The sequence below is a fragment of the Triturus cristatus genome, chromosome 8 (genome assembly GCF_964204655.1).
Source record: "Triturus cristatus chromosome 8, aTriCri1.1, whole genome shotgun sequence".
In the NCBI taxonomy this organism is placed as follows: domain Eukaryota; kingdom Metazoa; phylum Chordata; class Amphibia; order Caudata; family Salamandridae; genus Triturus; species Triturus cristatus.
Genome location: NC_140591.1, coordinates 109,608,323 through 109,632,186, shown reverse-complemented (window position 1 = coordinate 109,632,186; position 23,864 = coordinate 109,608,323). Strand labels below are relative to the sequence as shown.

General features: G+C 44.8%; 1 protein-coding gene across 1 annotated transcript in view; it reads left to right on the top strand.

Annotated features, from left to right (window-relative positions):
- The window catches only part of LOC146801653 (beta-1,4-galactosyltransferase 3-like), a 745,947-nt gene that overhangs the window by 484,554 nt on the left and 237,529 nt on the right, over positions 1-23,864 (top strand). Inside the window, exon 4 of the mRNA XM_085621135.1 lies at positions 356-546. Coding sequence (XP_085477261.1) covers positions 356-546 — 191 coding nt within the window. The remainder of the gene's footprint in view (positions 1-355; positions 547-23,864) is intronic.

The following is a 23,864-nucleotide window of genomic DNA, read 5'->3' as shown; positions in this document are numbered from 1 at the left end:
TTAGACAAAGCCAACGTAATAGGGGCTTGAAGGTACCCCAACTGTCCAAAACACCCAAACACCTACCGTCTGCATGCAGCTGCTACTAGGATACTACAAGCACTACCTCCTTCACCACAGTTCCAAGAGTAGTGCTTACGTATATCACTCAGTCATCAATGACAGTTTTTTGTTTCACTTACTGACTCCTTAACCCGTGTTCATTGGATGGGCTGCTTTGAAATTATTAGCTCTACTAAGTAACTTTTGGTTTCTTTTGCACGTTGTTTTCACTAATACCTCTTATGTGTTTCTTTCCACTGTTGGCAACCGACCAAAGGAATAGTGTTAATAAAGATGTAATTTCATTTTTTAGGCAGGAAATGGCACATTTAACAGAGCAAAGCTTCTTAATATTGGAATAAAGGAAGCAATGAAGGAAGAAGATTGGGATTGCCTTATACTACATGATGTGGACCTCATTCCTGAGAATGATTACAACTTCTATGTCTGTGACTACAATTATCCCAAGCACATTTCAAGTGCTATAGACAAATTTGACCACAGGTAATGTTGAAGTTTATGATAATCGCGCCAATATGCTGACTTGTAAAAGAACTGGTGGGTAGAGAGGTGCACCATTTGTGATTCGATGCCTGAGTTCAGTGAAGAATGTGTGTTATCATTTTAACGAACGATAATAATACAAAATAAAGTATATTTCCAATTGCACTTGTATCTCAGATATTGCCATTTTAATGCTACTCCAATTATTTACCCATTTAGATACTGGTGGCAGGATGCAAACCAACGCACTTCAGTTGTGAGCAGTGTTATAGACCAGGTTTGCACCGCAGAACATATATGAGGAGCCAAATAATGCATTAGCAAATGCCTTGTTGTCATGGTTCATGGGTTCTTGGGTATTAGTGAAAAACAGAACCATAGCATTTAATCACTGATACCATGACATCGTATTGCGGGGTTCATTTTTATAGAGATGTATTCACCTTTGAATTTGTAGTTTGGATAAAGAACGTATTACATCTATGTGTCACATTTTCATTAAACAAATCCCTGGCCTGTTCAGTTGTCAGGGGTCCTGATTTCAATGCTACTTATTTCTGAAGACTATGATTCTAAATTGGCCAATTTTCTGAAACTTTTGTTGATATTCGGTTGAAAGAAGTTGTGAGTTCCGTTTGCTTCAACAAAGTCAATGAGAAGTCTTCGGCTCACTCGGTCGATCATTTTTTGTACATTAAATGGGACATTGGGAGAGGTAATGGAGGCAAAGAGTAAACAGCCTTTAAATGAAGCTTAAGAGTACTATAAAAGTATTAAGTTAGCGCAGGTCTATTTCTACCAGACTTGAATTTTGGATTCCAAAAATCCCACCAAATAAGTTTTAAGATTATGTAAAAATGCTTGTCCTGAAGCAACTAACAGTGTTATCAAACCATCACAAGACTTATGTGAGAATTTGTCCAATTTCTTTGTTGACAAAATTAAGAAGCTGGTTAATACGTTTTCTCTGAAAGACTTTAACACCATGCTGTCTCGGGAACCAACATGGCTCTCCTTTCACAACTGCTGGCCTAAATTACCTCCTAATTTCTGATGGATATTTGATCAGTTCTTAATCTTAAAAAGATCATTGATTTAACTGCTCCTTATCTGACAGAATTATGTAACTACCGAAAACCGCCAAAGTCACGATTCTTTATTAAAAAAAAAAGTAATTTCTAGACACTGTGTATCAGGGTCAGGCATAACGACATGACACCAGACAGGGCAGGCAGGAAAGGGAAAAGGAGGGGCTAGGGAGGAGGCGTAAAGGGAGGGGCGGATAGATAGGAAAATATAAAAATAAAAGGAGGTTAATGAAAGCGCTCCCGCGTCCGTGTCCTCTTTGGGTGAGGACATTAAATTGGCGACGAAGATGGGACCAGCTGACCCACCCCATCTCTTCCCCGCAACCACTGAGGCGCAGAAGGAACGCACGGTCGAGGACGCGCTGTGGAGCAGTCCAGCAGCGAGAGGAGGGCACGAGCACCGGGCCGACTCGCTGAAGCGGCCCGCGATCCAAAGAGCGGGACTCCACCGATGCCCAACCCATAAAGACCAAGGTAAGTCCGATCAAATAGCTACCCTGGTGAAGCAAGAGTTTAATCACTCTGTAAGAGTGAGGCATCACGTCCCTCCGGCGGCCATTTTGAAAACAGGCACCGTGCATTGGTTAAACCCAGACCTCATCACGGCGGCCATCTTGGAGTCAGGCGACTCAGAAGAAACCTCCCAGAACCAACAATTTTGCGGTCCGGAAGCCCCCACAGGCTACCGGAGTCACATTTCCACCCACCATGTCTGTAGAGGCCGATTCCACGCAAACAACGGTAACCGGGTCCACCCAAAATGCCCTGCAACTAGGACCGATGCTCATGGGGGTACTCTTCTTACGCCCTCTCGAGCCTCTGGCGCTGACATCTGGGAACAGCATGGGGCCCAAATGGAAAAGGTGGGCTGAAGACTTTGAAAACTTCATGACAGGGTCCCAAGTTCGTGATCCCAATAAAAAACTCATAGCTCTACGAAACCTAGTGGGGAAAGATATTGGGCAAATCATCAAGGAACTACCTGCCGCCAATACCACATCCTACGAAGCTGTGAAAGAAGCCCTAGATAGGAAGTTTCTCCACAAACGGAACCTAGACTATGAGCGCTACACGTTCAATCTGGCATCACAAGAGAAGGATGAATCGATGAGTGACTTCATCGCCCGCATCAGGCGCCTGGCCCGATACTGTGAATTCCACAAATTCAACACTGAAGACACGCTTCGTCTGCGCATCATTGAAGGATGCCATTCGGAGTCACTGCGTCGTTGACTACTAAAAAAGCACTACACTCTCGAGGAGATAGAAGAGCTCACCCGCATCAATGACCAAGCCAAAGAGCATGCAAAGAAGATTGAGGCCAGCAAAACCGAGAACAGAGAATAAGCCCTTTCAGTACAGTCTCACACCGACTCGAGGCGTCGGCCTGACCGCCACAAACCTGGAAAACTTGCAAGAACGCATCGTGCAAATTCTCCTCACAGCAGTACCCGAAACAGCCAGCCCCGGAGAAAATCACCGCAGTGCTATCGGTGTGGCCAAGAGTACCCCCACGCAGGACAGTGCCCATCAATGGGTCAGCAATGCCACCGATGCGGAAGAGAAAATCATATTGAAGCTGTTTGCCAAACACGCCGCTCGGATGTGAAACAGACCAAACAGAACACAGAATCCCGTCACCACGTGAGAGCTGTACAGGGACGGAGAGACCGCTCCACTAGCTCATCAAGGTCAAGCGCCCAATCAGTCCGCTCTTACAGATCCCAGCAGTCAACATCCAGAGAATCATCTTCTCTCACTCCCATATCACAAGATAGTGATGAATACGTGTGTATGGTGGCAGACCCAGATAGACTAAAGAAGTACCCGCGACTAAACATTCGAATAGGAAGCCACTCTGCCAAGTTTGTACTAGACACTGGGGCGTCACTCAACTACATCTGCGCCACAGAATATCAAAGCATGAATCCCAAACCAAGACTGGAACCAGCTCCAGTTCGAGTTTACACGTGGATGTCCAGAAAACCACTGCCATGTCTAGGACAGTTCCGCACTACTCTAACATACAAGGACCGGCAAATCCAAGCACACATTCATGTAATTGAAGGCCCCGAAGCAGCAGATTGCCTCCTCAGCCTGCCAACGGCAGAACGTCTGAAGGTAGTTGAAATCCTGTACAAGGTGGATGACTCGCCGGACATTGTCAACAAATTCCCGAAGCTATTCAGTGGGCTAGGGAAATTAACTCACTTCAAAGTCAAATTACATATCAACGAACAAATAACACCAATAGCGCAACATCACAGGAAAGTGCCATTCCATTTGCAACAGGCAGTAGATGACGAATTACAGGACCTGCTGAGAGCGGACATCATATAGCGATCAACAGGACCCACTCCATGGGTGTCACCAGTTGTGGTTGTGCCCAAGAAAGGTCAAGACAACAAGGTACGCCTGTGTGTGGACATGCGAGCCCCAAACACGGCTATCGAGAGAGAGCGGCCCAGGACCCCACATCAGCGACATGATCACGCGCCAAAACGGAGCGACAGTTTTCTTGAAACTAGATCTCAACAAGGGATACCACCAACTGGAATTGCATGAGAAGTCGAGATACATTACCACATTCACCACTCACCAAGGCCTCTTCAGATACAAATGTCTCAATTTTGGAATTTCATCGGCAGACGAGATTTTTCAGGAGGCCGTCCGGCGTGTGATTCAAGACCTCCCAAACGCATTTAACTACAGCGACGACATCCTGGTATTCGAAGAGAATCGGAAAGAACACGACAAAGCACTTGATCGGGTATGTCACGCCCTGCTCAACGCCAACCTCACACTCAACCGAGACAAATGTGAATTCCACAAGTCAACACTCAAATTCTACGGCCACATCTTCTCAAAGGACGGCATGAGACCTGACCCCGAGAAAGTTTCTGCACTTTCTGACACTCCACAACCACGTGATGTCAGTGACCTCCGTTCATTCCTAGGGATGGCCAGCTACTGCCCTTGTTATATCAAAGACTATGCCACCATCAGCTACCCGCTCAGAGAACTGACACGTCAGGGACAAGAGTTCCAATGGTCAGCCACATGTGAACAAGCCTTCAGCAAGATCAAAGAGGCGGTGAGCACGGCCATCGACTTAGCTTACTTCAACGCCAAACGGAAGACCGAAATTACTGTGGATGCCAGCCCAGTAGGGTTAGGCGCAATCCTGGCACAATATGATGATGACGCCGACCAGCGACACATTGTTGCGTACGCCAGTCGCAGCCTTACCGACACGGAAAAGGCCTACTCACAACCAGTAAAAGAGAGTCTTGCGGTTGTGTGGGCGTGTGAACACTTTAATCTCTTCATAGACGGAAAACACTTCACGCTCATCACTGATCACCAGGCGCTCACAACCATCTTTGGTAATCCGCGGGCCCAAGATGCCCCCACGAATTGAACGGTGGGGAATTCGCCTACAAGATTACACCTACACCATTATCCACAAATCAGGGAAGGTGGAAAACCCGGCAGACCATATGTCGCGACATCCACAGACCCGGACGCAAGTGCGACGCTCTGTGGCGGAAGAATACCTACATTTCGTCATTGACCAAGCCTGTCCATCAGCGGTCCCGTTAGAAGCCATCCGTGAAGCGTCTGCCAAAGATGCCACAATCCAAAACATCATGCACCGAATCCGCACCAACTCATGGAGACACTTAGAAGACACAAACATGAATGACGCTGTCAACACTCAAGAACTTGTGGCATTCAAACACATCCAAGACGAACTCTCCATCATTGCTGACTGGCTGCTACTAAGAGATCGAAGAATTGTGAGCCCCCAAAAATTAAGACCAGGAACCGTCAACCTGGCACACGAAGGACACAGAGGAGTGGTGGCCACGAAGAAAGCATTACGAGAACGCGTCTGGTTCCCGTCCCTAGATCAGATGGTGGAAGCCACGCTCCAAGACTGCCCATCCTGTCAATTAGTGGGACGAGAGGAGTTACCCGCCCCATTGCAGATGTCGTACCTCCCGGACAGTGTATGGCAACAAGTAGCCGTTGACTTCCTCGGCCCACTGAAATCAGGGAAATGCATCGTTGTCATCATGGACGAATACTCACGTTTTTCCATCGCTCATCAAATTCCCTCCACCAAAGCGACTGCTGTCATACCGGTCATCGACTAAGCATTCGCGGCATGGGGAATACCTATGGTGGTAAAGACAGACAACGGACCGCCGTTCAACGGACAAGAATTTGCAGATTTTGCAAAACACCTGAACTTCAAACATTGGAAGATCACTCCCCTGTGGCCCCAGGCCAACGGGATGGTGGAACGCTTTATGGGAACAATCAAGAAGACCATACAACAAGCTGAACTGGCTTGACGCGACATTCAACCGGCACTAAATGAAGTGCTGCGAGCTTACCAGACCATGCCACACAGCACTACAAACCAATGTCCTGCCACTCTGATGCTCGGGCGAACCCCACCCACCCGGCTACCGACTACGGATGCGGTAATACAATCCCGAGTCATAATCACAGACCATGGCACCGTAGTAGAACTTGATCACGCTAAGAAGTCCAAAATGAAGGAGTATGCGGATCACCGCAGGCGTGCAAAGACGTCCGACATATGTGAGGGAGATTGGGTGCTGATGAAACAGGACGGGAGAACCAAAGCAGACAGCCGCTACCTTGCACACCACTGCAGGTGACAAGAAGAAAAGGGACCATGGTCACCGCCGAATCTGGAGGCAAGCGGATGACCAGAAACCTATCGCATTTCAAAAGGTGCAACCCCTCTGCCTATACCCGAACTTGAGAGCCTGACTGGAACACAGACGCGTCAAGTCAAGAAAGAAACAGTGACCATGAGTACAGACGAGCGCTGGAAATTGGCAACACGAGAGAAAGGAGCTCGTCTGACCAGATACAAGCCAGTCGACCGCGAAGAACAATTCGAAGACCTGTCCGGCTCATTGAAGAACTCTGAAATACAGTGAACACTTAAAACACAAAGGGGGAGGTGTCATGTCGTTATGCCTGACCCTGATACACAGACAGGGCAGGCAGGAAAGGGAAAAGGAGGGGCTAGGGAGGAGGCGGAAAGGGAGGGGCGGTTAGATAGGAAAATATCAAAATAAAAGGAGGTTAATGAAAGCGCTCCCACGTCCTCTTTGGGTGAGGACATTAAAACTACAATTATGCCAATTTTTCATCCCTTTTCATTAATTCCCTGTATGCCAGGCTAACACAGATTACAGCGAATAACCAGTTAGTCTACTTCCTGAAATCTAACTACCTTTTTGTAAGGGTTTTCTACAGAGATTGTATTAACAAGCATTGGCAAAGCCAATAGGTCTCGCCTTTGTGAGAGGTAGTAAGTAGTGTTTGGTTTTTGGCTTTGTTCTATAGTAAAGCAGGTGTATAGTTAGTGTAGTTCGTATGTGTTTTTTACAATAAGCTAGTGTCTGTTTTGTTGACTAATTGATGCATGAGGGATAGTACAACCCATCACTACCTTTGATGTACCTTCAAAGGGACTCGTTTTTCATTTTTATATAGTGCAAACTTGCAGCGCTTGACATGAGCACCAGTTACATTACACAAGGTAATATTCATTTTTTGGATCACAGGATGTCAGGCTCGAACCTGTTTTCTCAGCTCAGAGGTTGGCTGCTCTAGCCTGTGCCACAACCTCGCCCACAAGAGCGAGTAGCATTTTCAATATGATGGTTGTTGCTTATTTATCTTATAGAACTTAAAACCATTGACAAAGCCAATTGTCCTGCCTTATTGTTGGTTTAATGTTACTTGTTGTGTTATATATCTGGATGAATGGACAGAAACCACAAAATACCAGTGGGGCTAAGCACAGATTGTTAGTTTAAGTGTTTTAAGCCACGCCCTTAATTCCAGCAGCCGCGCTCCTTTGAGAGACCCCCTTCCCCCCCCCAGTTTTTTCATCCCACTTAATGCCCTGGCTATGATGTATTGCAGATGCCTGGGGTGCCTCGATGCCAGCCTCCCTTGGCGCCCACCAAGCGGGTCTTTTGCACTGGTTGGTGCTGTGGCCGCCCAGGGCCCCAGGCTGCCTGCTGTTGACAGCACAGTTTCCCTTTGCCTTGATCGCTGTGTGATGTGCTTTGTGGTGTCTCGGTTGGCCTCCAGGCACGTGATGGTTTATTCATGGCGTGGAATGATCTTGACGGCCTCTCAGCTGCTTTATGCCAGCCCCATCACGGTTTCAAACCCAGTTCCTTTGCCGGAACGTAGTGCTGCGAGCTTTGGACTCCATGGGCTTCAGCAGCTACTATTGTGTGGCAGTTTATATCTCTTGGCAGCCTTTCTTCTTTATTTCCAGCCTCAGTGTGGGGTTCTCATTCTTTTTTTTTTTTGGTGAAGTTTCATACAAGCAAACGCTGCAAAACCCAAATGTGGCAAATAACACCATAAACATAGTTTACGCTCTTCTTTACTCACGCCTCCATTAGATGGATCCCTTGGTTTGTTTTCCTGTCGCTCGTTGCCAGTGTTATGTATGTAGCTTTGTCTTCAGGCCGTAGGTGCCTTACATTGTCGCCAATTGAGGTATTCTGCAACTTTTTGTCTCTCTTTTTACAGTGCTGTTTTACTGTAGCTCAATGCCAGTGTCCTGCAGCTTTGTCTCAGAGTGCATTCTACTGTGGCATCTGCAGCTTTATCTCCAGGTTTTGGTGCCTTGGACTGTCACCTGCTGTCAGTTAATCTGCAGCTCCATCCTGTGACCTTGTTTGTCTTGGACTCTCACCTGCTGCACAAGACATGGCCACTTTACTTAGGTGCACCTTGCACCTTCTCCTGTTGATTTATTTTGCAGGGTACTAGCCGTCTCAGTTCATACATACAATGATGTGCTTCTTTTGTTGTTTACTCAGTGATCTCTAATTTTTATTGTAAAGTGAAGAACCACTGTTCGCATTTGGTGTAATGGGTGACCGAGTGAATTTAGCTTTTGATAAGATTCATCGTTTGCCTCTTGGTCTGCCTTACTCCATTTTCATCTAGTGTTTCACCCTTTGCTGGTTCTTTTTTGGCCTAAGGTGCCCGAATCTGCTGGTCTCCCTTCATCTCTCGCCTGTAGTATTTCACCTCTCGTTAGTTAATTCTTTTCCTGTGCCCGCTACCCCCCTCGCCCCAGCAGTTTCACCTTCCACTAGATCATTAGTCATATGTTTCTCTTGCCTTGCCTCTTTCTCTGCCTCTTACATCTCTCTGTCTCTTGCTTGTTTCCTTTTTCCGCGCCTCACTTGCTTGTTTCTACACTTTTGCTCCCCACTTGCCTGTTTCTGCACCTCACTTGCCTGTTTCTGCGCCTCACTTGCCTGTTTCTGTGCCTCTCTTCCTTCTTTCTGCACTTTTCTTCCTTCTTTCTGCACCTCTATTGCCTCTTTCTGCACCTCCTGCCTCTTTCTGCACCTCTCTTGCCTCTTTCTGCGATGCTGCCTCCTCTTCCTGCTTCGGTAGAGCTCCGCACACGTCCGCGGCAGCTTGATGTACCTCCGTGAAATTTTGGACCACGACTCCACTGACCTGCTAATCTAAAACACTGAAGCGCCTTTCTGCGCCCCTCCGGTTCCGCAGCTCCGCTCCTGCCCGCGAGACGCTTTAATTAACTCGAGTCCTCTGATGTCTCTCCTGGACACATCGTGACCTTCTTATCATTCTACCCGGAACCCTCCTTGACAGAGTCCCCCTCCCCCGGGCCACAGCACTCCCTGAAATTTACGACCCTGGTCCTGAGGATGATCCTAATTTATTAAGGATCGAAACGTCGTCGACCTGTGCCCATCCGCTCCAAATCCTTTTGGCGCTCTTTGATCTTTTGGTTCCCTTGAAAAAAACTCCTTGAGAACTTTCAGATGAACAATTGAAATTGTTGCTTGGAACCTTGAATTTGTACATACTCTGTATATACTGTGTTGCGCCCCTTGCTATGGTTTTCTTCACGTTGTCACTTGCGCCGTCACACTTATGTCACGAGCACATTGTACACTTTTTCCTTTAGGGTTGTTTTAGTATTTAGACCGAATAGTGCTGTTATAATCTGTTGACTCTTTCGTTAATCTTCCCTAAATATATGACGCCCATGGGCGCATTAATCAAAATATTTGCAGCCTCTTTTTCTCTCTGTGTGTTTGTAATGTCTTGTACATACGATTGCAAATAATTCAATAATTCCTGCTGAGATATTGTTACAATTACATCCTCTTCCTGCGGCGTTCACCTTATGCTTACACTTTTCATTATCTGTATTCGGGACCTCCTGGTATGCTCCTATCTGTCTCACACACTCCACTTTTTCATTATTCGTTAATGGTTGTAGAGTCTCACTGTAGGTTTTCGGGGAGTCTGTGCACTAGCTCTGTAATCAATTAAATTCTGTCTTGCTTTTAGCTCCGTACAAAGCCAGCAGGTTATTTGAACCAGCTCAGGGATTCTTCTTTTGTTCTTGTTTTCCATTTCAGTTCATTGTAACCCTGCCTTCTATGTAACTTGGGCTGCCGCTCTTGTTTACATGACATCCTTACTGTTGGTGACGTCTATTCATGTGAGGTAATGCTTTATTGACATTTCTAAATATGTAATTCTTGCCAAAGCTCTGATTACTGTGTACATCCCGGAAGCATCAAGCAGGTAGAGCCTGTTTCTAATGTGTATGATCCCACACCCTGGGTACACCTCGTCTTATTGTACAGCAGTCCGTAGGTATACCACAGTTTTCTTGTGTGCCAGGTACCAGGGTGCAGGTGACACCTAGACCTTTTTGGGTCTCACCTAAGCAGCGCTTGTATGGTCTCTTCGAGACATGCTGTATTCAGGATATGAGCATTCGACATGACCAGGGCTTCTAGTTGGATTGTTGGCCTACCTTTCTATATTCCTTTACTCTGGTTGGTCAATATTGTTCATCTGTCCTGCATTTGTGTAATTGTTCCCTCGAAGCGGACATCACCAATTGTATTTTTTGTTGGCCATATGTTTCCGCCTCGGCTTGCACCCCCTCCCTCCTATCATTGCTGACATCCTTCCTGCCGCATGCCCCGCCCCCCTTGACGACACTGCATTGACATTTGTGACTATGGCGGCATGCTGCACTTTAGCTTTTGACATCTACTCGCCGCCGTCCAGCCCAGGTTACATTCCGTCAGAACCTGCTATATATAATGAGTGAGCCGCAGCGCCCTACAGTGTCTTTCGTTCAGCCCACTATCACCGTAGTGCTGCTGGTCAAGGATTCGGGAAATAAACTGAAGTGTAACTTGCGTCAAGCGTGTAATGTTTCAGATATGTGTTTCAGGTCCAGGCTTTTGTTCTTTATCAGCAAACATGCTGCACAACAAAGTGTTGTGCTGTCCCAACGCTGATAGTTACTAACAACTTGGTCAAATCACCCTTAAACTGTACCAATTGCAGACAGCACGTGCGGCCATCTCTCTCTATAGGAGGATCGATAACAGCTGTATTAGTTTGAGTTTGAGTTTAAAATTACTTGTAGAGCGCACGTCTACCAGCGGTTTCTTGGCGCTATAGTTAACAAGGTCCTGGGCTAGAAGACTGGGGAAGCTGCTGACGTGTTATTCGAAGGACTTCATGAACAGGAAGGTCTTGAGGTGTTTGCGGAATTGCGGGTACGAAGTGATCGAGCGAAGTTCAAGGGGGAGGGAGTTCCAGAGGGTCGGGGCAAGGGTGGCAAATTTTGAACCTCCCCACTTCTTTCTCCGGTAGCGTGGAATGGAGAGGAGGGACTGGGAGGACGAGCGTAGTTCCCTGGTGGGAACGTATGGAATGATCTCGGAAGAGATGAATGCTGGTGTTAGGCCAAGACGGGACAAGAAGGTGATGGAGGCGAGCTTGAATTGAACCCTAGCTCGCACCGGGAGCCAATGTAGGGATTTCAGAAGAGGGGTCGAGTGGTGAAATTTAGGGAGTTTGAAGGCCAGGCGGGCCGCCTGGTTTTGTATCTGCTGTAGGCGTCGCAGGCTATATGCGGGGATGCCGGCATATAGGGCGTTGCCGTTGTCCAGGCGGGTCACCACCATGGCCAGGATGATGAGCTTAAGGGCGGGGAAAGTGAAGAAACGGGACACCCTGCGTATAGTGCGCAGTGAAAGGAAAGAAGAAGATACCACAGAGCTAACCTGGGAGTGGAGGGTGAGTTGAGAATTGATTTTTATGCCTAATGTTTTGACAGAGGAAGAGGGTACAGGAGAGGGGCCAAGGGAGGGGGGCCAGAAAAGAGGAGACCAGGGGCTGGATGAGCCACCCGTCAATACCAGCTCGGTCTTGTCGGGGTTAAGTTTGAGATGATTGTGGTTCATCCAGTCCCTGATATGGAGCATGACAGATTGAAAGTTTAGAACAGAAGAGGGGGAAGAGGAGAGATTGAAAACAAGCTGTAGGTCATCCGCATAATTGAATACGGCGACCTCCATCTGTTGGAGAGAAAAGATAAGAGGAGCGACATACAGATTGAATAAAAGGGGGGAAAGGGAAGAGCCTTGGAGAACCCCGCACTGAACTTTCCGGACGTCCGCTGTGAAGTCACCCAGGCGGACAGCCTGGGTGCGGTCCCTCACGAAGGAGGAGAGCCAGACCAGAGCGGTCCCCCCGATCCCCGCCGCCTTGACACGGGAAAGCAAGATGGTATGATCCACCGTATCGAAGGCGGCTGAGAGATCGAGGAGCACTAGGGCCTGGCGCTGATTGGTATCCATACCCTCCCTGAGGTTGTCCAGGACCGAGATGACAACGGACTCCGTGGAGTGTGCGGGGCGGAAGCCAGCCTGACGGGGAGCAAGAGCTCCATGCATCTCCACAAAGGAGCTCAGAGCGCAGGTGACATGGCGCTCGAGCACCTTAGCCAAAAATGGCAAGAGGGAGATGGGGCGGAAATTGGCAGGGACAGAAGGGTCTGCCCCAGGTTTTTTCAGAATAGGCACAATAACCGCAGACTTCAAGGGTTTGGGAACTACTACTTACTGATGTATTATTGTGAAAACTTGATTTACGTGCGAGCGAGAGGCAGGCCTGCAAGCATTTTTACAATTTTATCAAAACTATAAAAATACTTGCAGGCCCTCCTTTTGTTCGCATGCAAATCAAATTTTCACAATGGAATCGGGCTGTCTGCATGCCTTTTCCTTCGCCAAACGTTTACTCTCACTTCTCCTGAGCCCTGCACTTAGCCCTGTCTGCTGTCTTTTATGGCCTGAGAGATCGCTTGCATGCAGCCTTCCTACACTCACTGGTTTGTTAAGAGCAGGCGTTTTTAAATGCAAGAAGTGATATTCAAGCCATTTGTCAGGACATTATCTAACAAAAACACAGTGACTGGTGTTATTGGATGACATAAAAAATTGTGATTCGTTTATGAGCTGTTGTTTATATTTGAACAGACAGCCATTTGGTTTCAGGTATTCTAATTGGTAGTGGTTGAGGAGATTATTTGGATGTCACAGTGAGTTAAAAGCACCATGCTGAAACCTTTAACGATCTGCAAGTGACAGGTAGGAATCCCGGTGAGGCAGATTTGGCTTTTTTTCATCCTTTCCAACTTGGTCGAGTGTCATTTGGGTAAAAGTAGAAGTATAGTATAATCTCTTTAAAGGAACTTAAGTGGGACATTAAGAGCTATAAATAACAAGCATTTGCAATGCAATAGGTCTCGCATTTACGCAAGTTTAAGCTATTGGCATTGTAAATGACAATGAGTTTTATTTATGTTTCAAAAACCAAAAGATATATAAAAGGCATTATCATTTACAATGCCAATAGCTGAAACTCACGTAAATGCGAGACCTGTTGCATTGCAAATGCTTGTTTGCCTGTGCTACATTGAACTGATGCAGACCACGCTGCAAATGAATTAAATAAAGCAGTGCAGCCGCTAAAGTTAAAGCGGACCGCAATGGAGTAAGGAAACGCCATTAAAGAAAATAGTGCTCACTCACTAAATAACAAGACTGTGCAACGAGCCAAGTAAAAGGTCCAGTCGTTATGGGCAGTAACAAATGCAGACAAGGCGGTACCAAGGCCAGATTAACAAGACCATGTACGAATCAGAGGCCAGCATTTTCAAAGGACAATGACGCAAACCAATGACAAATATGGGTGCAGAGTGGGCGGGGCTTCCAGTGCATACCCTAATACAGCATGCCTCTCAGAGCGAGCAACGCATGCGAGCTGCCTCTAGGCTCAACCTAAAAAACTACATATTTAGAAGAAACAAAGTGATAAAATTAAAGTGCAAAATAGTAGGTATCTGGTCCTGGAAATGTGTATGTGTGTTTGCTAACTGTGAGTGTATGTATTGAGTATTTGTGCATTTCTGTGAATTTGTGTGTATGCTTGAGCTCGCATGTAAACTGCCTGCCGTTGTGCGGGTTTTACCTGTGAGTATATGTGTGGCCATTTATGTGCATCTTTTTTATATGTATGTGGCTGCACGTGGGACTTTGCAGATGTGTATATGTATGTGTCTGTATTTCTGTGTGCATTTATGTCTGCTTGTGTGTATGAGTGTTTCCAATGTATTTCTGTATAAGGGCATTCTTTAAAATTATAACATTGACAGAAGATATGAATTGTGATGGCTCTGTTGTGAAGTCATGTGTCACTTCTGGCAAAGCATACGAGAAGTTCACATCATGTGCGTTTCCAGTTGCCACCACTTATTATTAAATACCAGAGCACTGCTATCATTAAATAAACACCTGTCACCTATACAAACCACCAAAGACGTCTGCAGAGTTTAAATAATAAAATAAAAATCTCCTAAAATGATTTACAGCTTAAATAAAAACCATGTGACGACAAAATACATTCAGACATGATTTTCAACATGCAAATCCTAAGGTGTTTTCCGCTAGTTTCACATGACCTATTACGAAGATGCAAATTTGTTTGCCAATATATATTTCAATTGTGAACCTGGACGACTGGGTGAAGTAGTGCGGTCCTGCTTGGCAAGGGCCAGACACTCCCTTTTCCTCTTGCTGTGAATGGGTGTTCAAAAATACAGTGCCTCCTTTCCTTCAGCTGGGCGCTCCCGGTCTGGTGATGAGGGCTGTTTGTCCACACAGCACTGCCACTTCTTCCACAAATGTAGAGTCAGGAGGGCTTTCATCCACCGGCAGGCTTATCACTTGCAGCCCCAGTTTATTTTTCAACGCTCCCACATAGAAATCATGCTGGTGGTTAGCAGCGACAATGTCCATCACTTCCCCCTTTTCCGTCCTCCGGGCTTCCTCACACAGGGATAGCCCGGATGACTGCATGTGTGCATTCTCCAAACCTTGACATGCGCAAACCTGGCATGGTGCTACTGGTATTTAAACCTCGTGAACCAGCACTGAGATCACTGACAGACGGAGCCAAGCAAAGGTCTCCTATGCGCTGCCATCTACAAGGAACACAACTCTATTTTTATGCTGGATAAATAATATATAAATGTTCCTTTCTCCTCGGTAACTATGAAAGCTATTTCCCCATTGGTCCCTCATGCTAGCTCCTCATTGGACATTTGGAAGTATGTCATGACTGACTGACAGTGTTATCGTCTGCCCCAGATCTGTTTAATGATTTCTGGATGAATCGAAAAATGACGAGGCAGTCTACAGGGAGGAAAGCGGGCCCTCAGCGCTCGTTAGAGGAAAAAAAAACTGCGGCGCTGAGCCAAAGGTCATACCTGCAATGAAAGGCACAGCACGTTTTAAAAATATTTGCAATGAAATATGTCTCCCATTTAAATGCGAGACCTATGGCATTGGAAACAAACAGCTGCCATTGTCCCAGCTGCTTTGCCTAATGTAGGAACTCAATAAAGAAAATGGAACACGCACTGTGTAATAACAAAGTAAAGGGGCCAGTAGCCATGGCAGAATACAAATGATGACCTGCTGTACTAAGGAGGGACTAACAAGCCGATTAAGGAATCAGACGCCAGCAGTTACGAAAGACAAAGACACAAGCCAATGACAAATGTGGGCGGGGCTTCTCCGTACTCTACCTACAACAGATTGCCAGAGCAGCTCTTGCGCTCTGGCACGGCCTAAAAATACAAGGTCTTATTTATTGCTGCTGTCCCATTAGAAGAAGGCAGAAGGAATAGTGTAAGTGGCCTTTACGTGCTTCCTTGAGCATGTATTTAATAACCACAACACATTATAAATCTTTATTAATACATTAGCATAGTATTTTACTTTGTAGCAGCAACTGATATATGGTGCAGAGACCTCGGTACACATTGGATGTTGGACTCATGCACATAGGAGTAAACTGTCAGTTGTTTTAACAGTATATTTCCCTATATAGTTATGTCAGTATATAGTAGCAAAATGAATTTAGTATGATGGAAGTGACACTTGCTAAGTTTGTATACCGAGTGGTAAGTAAGTTAAAGCAAGTAATGTTTATTACGCATGCAGAATGATCAAACTACTCTGTTTTTCACTCCCTGGCTACTGTGTAGAGCATGTTACCTGATAAACAGCAAAGTAGTGAGTGGCACCAATAGGATAATATTAGAGTTTTGCAAACTGAATTCGATTATAATGCTGGAAGAACCATCTCTCTGCATATGATCATATTTTGTCATCCCCTGAATGAGACGTACAGTGCCTTTTAGGGTGCTTTACTGCCTTTTAATGTTTATTCCTTGCTGTCTCATTGTGTCCAGTCTGACAAATCACAATAGCTTCCATTTCCTCCGTTATTTCGTTTGTAAAGGTATATCACTTAATAAGGAAACTGTGAGGTACTCAGCATTATCTCAATGTCTGATATGAAGTTCTTTGGATACTCCAGTATTGGAATCTTTCATAGATTCACATGCTTGAATCATTTCCCGTCATCGAGATGGGAGTCCCACAGTATATTATAATAGCAATGCAAAGGTAAACATGGGTTAGAAAGGCCCCAGGCCCCTTAATTTTGCAGCATACCATTGTCCTTGTTTAAAAGAGACTAAACATACATTTGAATGGATTAGATTGCCCTACACTCTAGAAAACTCTGATGAATAAGACAAAGCTAAGAGGCAAGATGGCGTCGGCGTGACCAGTCGGGCATGCACCTCTCTGCGAGCTCTGCCTGGTGAGCAGATTTTTCAGTCCAGGTCTAGGAGCTGAGAGCTGAGAGTTGAAAAGATGGGACGGGAGCCAGCCCGTGATTTATGACCTATATTCTTTTGGAGAAACAATCAGCGTTTTGGATAACATGAATTGAATTGAATAGAAAAGAGTCTACCCTGGCGAGTTCCGAAGCTCTGATGCTCGGATGCTCCGGTGCGGTATGCTGCTACGATGTGCTAAAGAGTTCAGGGACAAGACGTTGGTAGAGTTGATCGGAAAGCCGGAGATTGGGATTGGGTTGTAGCTGGCTAAGACTAGTCAGTGGAAACATTTACCCCAAGCTGGGTGCGGAGCCCGTGGAGATCGTGAGCTCGTGGAGGGCCATGTAGGGCCGTGGAAAAGACGCGGGAGCTGCCGCGGGAGCTGCTGTGGAGCTGTAGTGCTGGAGCAGTGAAGCAGTGGAGCGGTGAATAGAGCTGTGGATAAAGCACAACTACATCCGGCGGACTGCTATCGAGGTTATCGTCTAGAGGGGTGAGGATTTTAACAGTGAAAACCCTGGATCTGGCACTGACCCTTCGAAGGCGTAAGTTTGACGAGATATTGGGACATTGACATTTACTCCAGGGTGGCACCGATGGTGCTTTGATTTTGTGAGACTTTTGTGAAATTCTTTGCGAGACTTTTTGGACATACGGGGTACTATGGAGAATTGCTAGCGAGCATATATAGGCATATATACGCACACACGCACGCCCAGCCGCATAAACTTAAAACATAAACACTAAGAGTCACTGAAAGACAGCCAAAGTATTATTCAAGTATCAATCAAACTCTAGCATCTCTCATACCTTTCCCTGCTCTTCTGTCACGTCCACTCTGATACTCTGATACAGCTCGCCAGCTCGTCAAAAATTCTCCATCCTGCACAGCTTCAACCCCCGAAGCTCCTGTTCAACTAAAGCATCCTTCGTGTCATCGGCTAACGCGGAAGTGAGCCTTCTTAATACACGCTGTTGACTCACGTCACTCTCACGCTGTTCTCTGTTGCTAGGGTAACAGAATGGTGTGTACGTGCAGATAGGAGCCTGGAACAAGAACGGGCGGCTACAGTTGAGGTTGAAGACGAGAGAGTTGGCAGGGGGGGGCGAGATAAACAGAGATAAACAGGAACAACAGGGGAAAAACATTTTTTTGGAGCCAGGGCAGCCAAGGGATCTAGAGTCTTGGAGTGCCTGAAAGGGTGAGAGAGGGCAGTAGAGTGCAGTTAGATGCAGCGTTGGAATAGTCCTGAACGTAAACACATCCATACAAAATTACAAATTAAGCAATATTATCACAGGAAAAGTGATATTAGTGATATTATGATACAAGTGCAGATTTCTATCACATGCTCATACGTATACTCCTCAAGTAACTGTTGGAATCTATATACTATTATAATCCCTATAGAAGAGGCTATACAAAGGGTGATACATAAACAGTTACAGGAACTGACGCAACAACTGACGCAACAACTCCCACAACTCCAAGAATTACGGCCAAATCTAGGGAAACTAGTGCTTCTTCAAGTATTACAGGCACTTCAGGCACTCATTGTAGTATCATTATTGATTACTGATATGGCGGCCCGGGGCGAGGAAGTTGTAAGAGAATTGGAAGGTGCTCTGACCACAGAAGCTATATAATCACAACAACAACAACAAATCCAACGTAATGGAACCAAAACCGGTAAAGAAGTTGCAATTGGTGGGGGAAGACCAATTATAATTGATGAACAGGGGGAACATGGAGAACAGAATCTTAGATGTCCAGAAGTTTCAGGGATTCCAGAAAGGCCGGAGAGTATTCAAAGCACAATGAATCCACAAGACTCACCGAAAAATGTTGAAGTGCAGAGACGACCCGAAACTAGAGGTTTCAAAGCCAAGGAGAACGAAGAAGGAAAACTTGAGGGTAAAGAAAGAGCATTAAAAAAAGACAAGAATAAAAACAAAAACATGGATAAGAAGCAGAATAAAGGAAAAGAGAAAGATAACGAGATGGAGCAGGAGAAAGAAAGGGAGGAGGTGAAAGAAAGCAAGATTGGGAGCGGGGGTAGAAAAGGAGAAAGAGAGAGAGAGAAAAAGACTTGGGAAACAACGATAACAATGATAGTAACAAGAACCTAGAATTAATGGCAAAAAAAGTAAAAAGACTACAAACAATTAAAAATTTAAAAGCTGCGACAAAAATTACTGGACCGCAGGATCTTTCTCAGCCTAGGATCTTCAATATATTCAGTCCACTGACCAGAGAAGCAACAAGTGAATTAGTGAAAACGGATAAACAATATGCTACGCAGGAAAGTGATGGGAAACAACCCACTGCTAAGAGTAGAAATTACGGTGATGATTCTGGATTCCTTCTAGCACGGCCCATTATAAATAAAGTCTATGCGAGTTACGGACTCTGGTACTCAGCTCCATGACCAGTCATATGACTTAACCCGGAGAAACTCAGGTGCTAAAGTAGACAGAACACGAACACCGAAAAAGGATCAAATAGATCAAACCGAAAAAATTAATCCAATCAAACACAATGAAATTACATCTAACACTCTGAAAGAAAATGTGGCCGACAACCCCCTATCCCTCTCACTCCGGTTACCAACACCAGACAGGGAGAAACCTACTCCACTTGGAAACGACGCACTCTCCGAAGAGTCGGATTCAGACCCATATGAAACAGGCTTGTCTATCTCTAGTGAATCCTGCAAGACAACCGATACAAGTGAAGACCAAATTTCGTATTCCGGTAGCTCAGATGGCTTGGATTTTTTAGAATCGGATAAACCAACTTCTTCTGGGCAAGGTTTGAACTCAAAGACAAGACTTGAAAAAAGGTGGGCGAAATTCAAAAAACAGGGTCAAGTCATAAATTAAGAAACCACTGAGTTGGTGAGCAACTTGGAACAACCTGGCACAAGAACTAAACTTGCTCGAAAAAGCCCCAATATTAAATCAAAGAGGAGATCAGAACATAAACAACTTTATGAAAACCAACATCAAACTGGCCATAGAACTGATACAAGCTTATTGGCAGAACCCTCATTAGCCGCAGTGTTAAGTTCCATTAAGAGTCTCCATCAAGATACAAAAATGGATAGTCAAAGGAACCATTCTGCTATCCAAAAGCTACAGGGAGCAATTCAAAAAGTAGATAAAACCTGCACTGAAATTTCTGAGAGAATGACTACAATAGAAGTACGTACTGAAAACCTTGAGTCCGATGTTGCTCAGCTTCAAAAACATGAAAAAAATCAAGAGGCAGTTATAAAAGACCTACTCATAAAGATCGAAGACCAAGAAAATCGATCCAGAAGAAATAACTTGCGCTTTCTTGGAATTCCTGAAGGCAAAGAGGACAACGATCCAAGGGGCTTTATGATAAATCTTCTGAAAACTGCCTTCCCGGAACTACAAACTTGGGAAATAGAAAAAGAAATTCAACGTGTCCACCGATTTCCTTTGATGCTCCCTAAACATCTGCATAAGCCTCCTCAATATCCAAGGGCCATTCTGGTTTACTTCGGAAATTTTCTTTTACGAGAAGCTATCTACGATCTGGCAAGACCTACAAAAAAAAGAGAATACAAGGGCTTCTCATTCTTTACTAGACCAGACTATGCTCATGCGACCGTCGAGCGAAGATGGAGGCTGCGACAATTAATCACCCCTTTTGAACAATCTGGGGCAACTGTTTTTCTGCAAAATCCGGCACGGCTGAAAATAATCTATAATGGCATAACGAGAAGCTTCATAAGAGAAATTCAAGCAGAGGTCTACTTAAAAGAAATAACTAAAACAGGAAAAGGATATAACGACAAATAGTTTCAAACTTTTTATCAACAAAGAAAACTACAATCATAACCTGGAAACTTGACTATATGGCTTATACCAATCTTACCGGGCCGGCACACAGAGGGTGTTGATGCGCGCTGATCTACCTGATGCACACACTTGGGTACATGCTGACCCAGGACGCCTCATTGGGTGGTAAGGGGGGGGAGGGTGGGGACCATGGGAGACGAGGGGTTTTGGGGAGGGGGGGTATGTGGACCAAGGCCGAACCAAGAGTAGAATGTAATGCTCCACAACCAGGGGAATAAATAGAGGCCAAGCTATATGGTAAACAAGAGGGCATATCTACAGGAATACGGAAATATATCTTTAATGAATAGGATAAGAATTATTTCATTGAATATATGCGGCCTAAACGATCTAAAAAAAAGACAAAAAGTTGCTATCGGCTTACTAACAATGGAACCAAATATTATATGCCTACAAGAAACCCACATTGAAGGTGGACAACTATATATCTTAAAAACGCTAGGGTATAAACTGATAATCGCTTCTACACAACCTACTAGAACTAAAGGGGTTGCAATTTTAGCTAAAGGGGGAGATCTTCAATTTACAAAGACAATTTCCGACAAATTTGGTAGATGGGCCATTGTGGAATGTTTATATAATAATGGGGAAAATAAGATGACTATCTGTACTGTATATGGCAATGTAGGTGATGACCCTGAAGCCTTGAACTACATTACTAACGAATTGGTACATTGGCCATTGCCCTTAATTATTTGTGGTGATTTTAATTTAAACCTTCTCGGGCAATGGTCAACAAATCCGACATTTATTTATCAAGGGAGAAAACCTAGGGTCTTCAGGGCATTTAAGGAGTTGGGTTCACTGCATTGGTTGATTGATACTTGGCATATGAATCACCCAGGTGATCATGAATTTACCTTTTATTCCTTCCCCCACTCACGCCATGCACGCCTTGACTATTTCCTCATCTCTAATTCCCTGCAGAATAGGTGCACAATCAATAAACTACCTAGGATACTCTCTGATCACAACCCGTTAGCACTTAATCTGATATATAATAGAAGCACCCCCACACGGAGGAGTTGGACGTTTGAAAGGGCTTTTTTAAAGAACGAGGGCTATAATAACCATATGAGGGATTGGATCTTGGCTTTCTTGGAAGTAAATATCGGTAGTGCTCCGATAGAGATAGTGAGGGACGCATTGAAAGCTGGGATTAGAGGAGAAACTCTCCAGTTCTCTGTTAGGTCCAACCGAGAAGGAAAGGCTCAACTCGATAGATTACAACAGAACCGGAGTATGACAGAGGCGTAATTAGCTAAAGCAGCACTAAATGGCCAGGTAACTGATGAATTAGAACGGGTGGCTGTGGCAAAAAATCGGATATTGGAAGTGTTTATTGAGAAAGCCATTAGTAAAGCTACGATCTATAAAAAAAAACTTATGAACTTAGCGAACAAGTCGGACACCACCTAGCTGTTCGCACAAGAGAAGAACAGATATTTAATACAGTAAAGAGTATTAAAGACTTAGATGGAGGGGTAAGAACGGAAGCCTCTGAGATTAGAAGGGCGTTTGAGAGATTCTATGAAGATTTATATAAAGAGCCTAATAGAGAACTGGAGAACATGGATGAATATTTGGAGCAATATGAAGGATTTTGCCTTAAAGAGGAGGAACAGGCTAATCTAAATAGCTCCCCTACGTGGGAGGAAATTGAGATGGCACTGAAATCATTAGCTAATGGAAAAGCGGCTGGGATAGATGGAATCCCTTCAGAATTTTATGCAAAATTTACAATACAGCTCAGAATAATTATGCTTGAATTGTTTAGTTCCATTTTTAGTGGCGGTAAGTCACCTCCCTCATGGTCTACAGCGAAAATTATGGTTTCCCCCCCAAAAAACTAAAGACCCCATGGAAATGGGTTCTTATAGACCGATCACACTAATAAACGGGGACTCGAAAATTTACTCAAAAGTACTGGCCGCCCGATTAGCCCCTATTATCCATAATATAGTGTCTCCTCGTCAACACCGGTTTATCCCAGGGAGATCAACATCGGACCATGTTCAACGGGTGATATCGCTTTTTGATTTCGCAGGGAAAACAGGAGACCCTATGGCTTTAATACTATTGGATGCAGAAAAAGCCTTTGATAGGGTCTCCTGGAGGTTCCTTTGGGAAGTGATGGCTAGGTGTGGACTTGCATCACAATTTATTAAAGCCATGCAAGGACTATATGTAGACCCAGGAGCCAGCGTTATGATCAATGGGACACTCTCAGAGAGATTTAAGATCTCTAGGGGAACGAGACAGGGATGCCCTTGCTCTCCCCTGCTATTTGCAGTCTATATAGATGCATTCACACGGAAATTAGAAAATCATCCATTAGTGACTCCGATAAAAGCATTTAATATTGATACAAAAATTCTAGCGTACGCCGACGATATAGCCATAGTCACCTGTAATCCTACCCAAGCAATAGCAGCGATAGAAGAGGAAGCGAATAGCTTTGGTAAGATCTCTGGATATAAGTTGAACTCAACTAAAACACAGATAGTCATTAATGACAAGCTCAAGATGGATGACTATAGAGTAACGGAACATGCTATCTATCTAGGAGTTGATATAACTGCAAGCATAGATAATATAGTGAGCTTAAACTTAGACCCACTAATTAAACATACCAAGAAAGAACTAACTCGACTTGACAACCTACATCTTACTATTGGCGGGAGATGCAACGTTATCAAAATGCTATTTTTACCTAGATTCCTGTATCTCTTTCGCACAATATGCCTGGAGTTCACTCCCCAACAGTTTAAAAACATAGAGAACATCTTTTCCAGATTTATTTGGGGTTATAAGAGACCTCGCCGAGCTCTTAAATGGCTTATGCTGCCCAAAGAAAGAGGCGGACTCGGAATGCCAAATTTTAAGTTATACTATTGGGCTACGATAATAAGATAGTATCGTGCTTTTATCAATAGAAGAGGGACACAACTCCGATAGGATCACTCCACAAGAATTGATCCTAGGGGCAGGCTGCGAGGGTTGTCTTTGGCGACACATGAACGACAACTATTTTAAGAAAGTAAAACTCAAGACCATCTCCAATATATATATCAAGTTTGGATTAATGTAAGAAAACTGCTAGGACTGGGCCGTTTTTCATGCTATACACCAATTAATCTTAATTATGAGCTACCCGCACTATTTCACGACACTTGTATGTCGAGATGGATCGAGAATGGCATCCA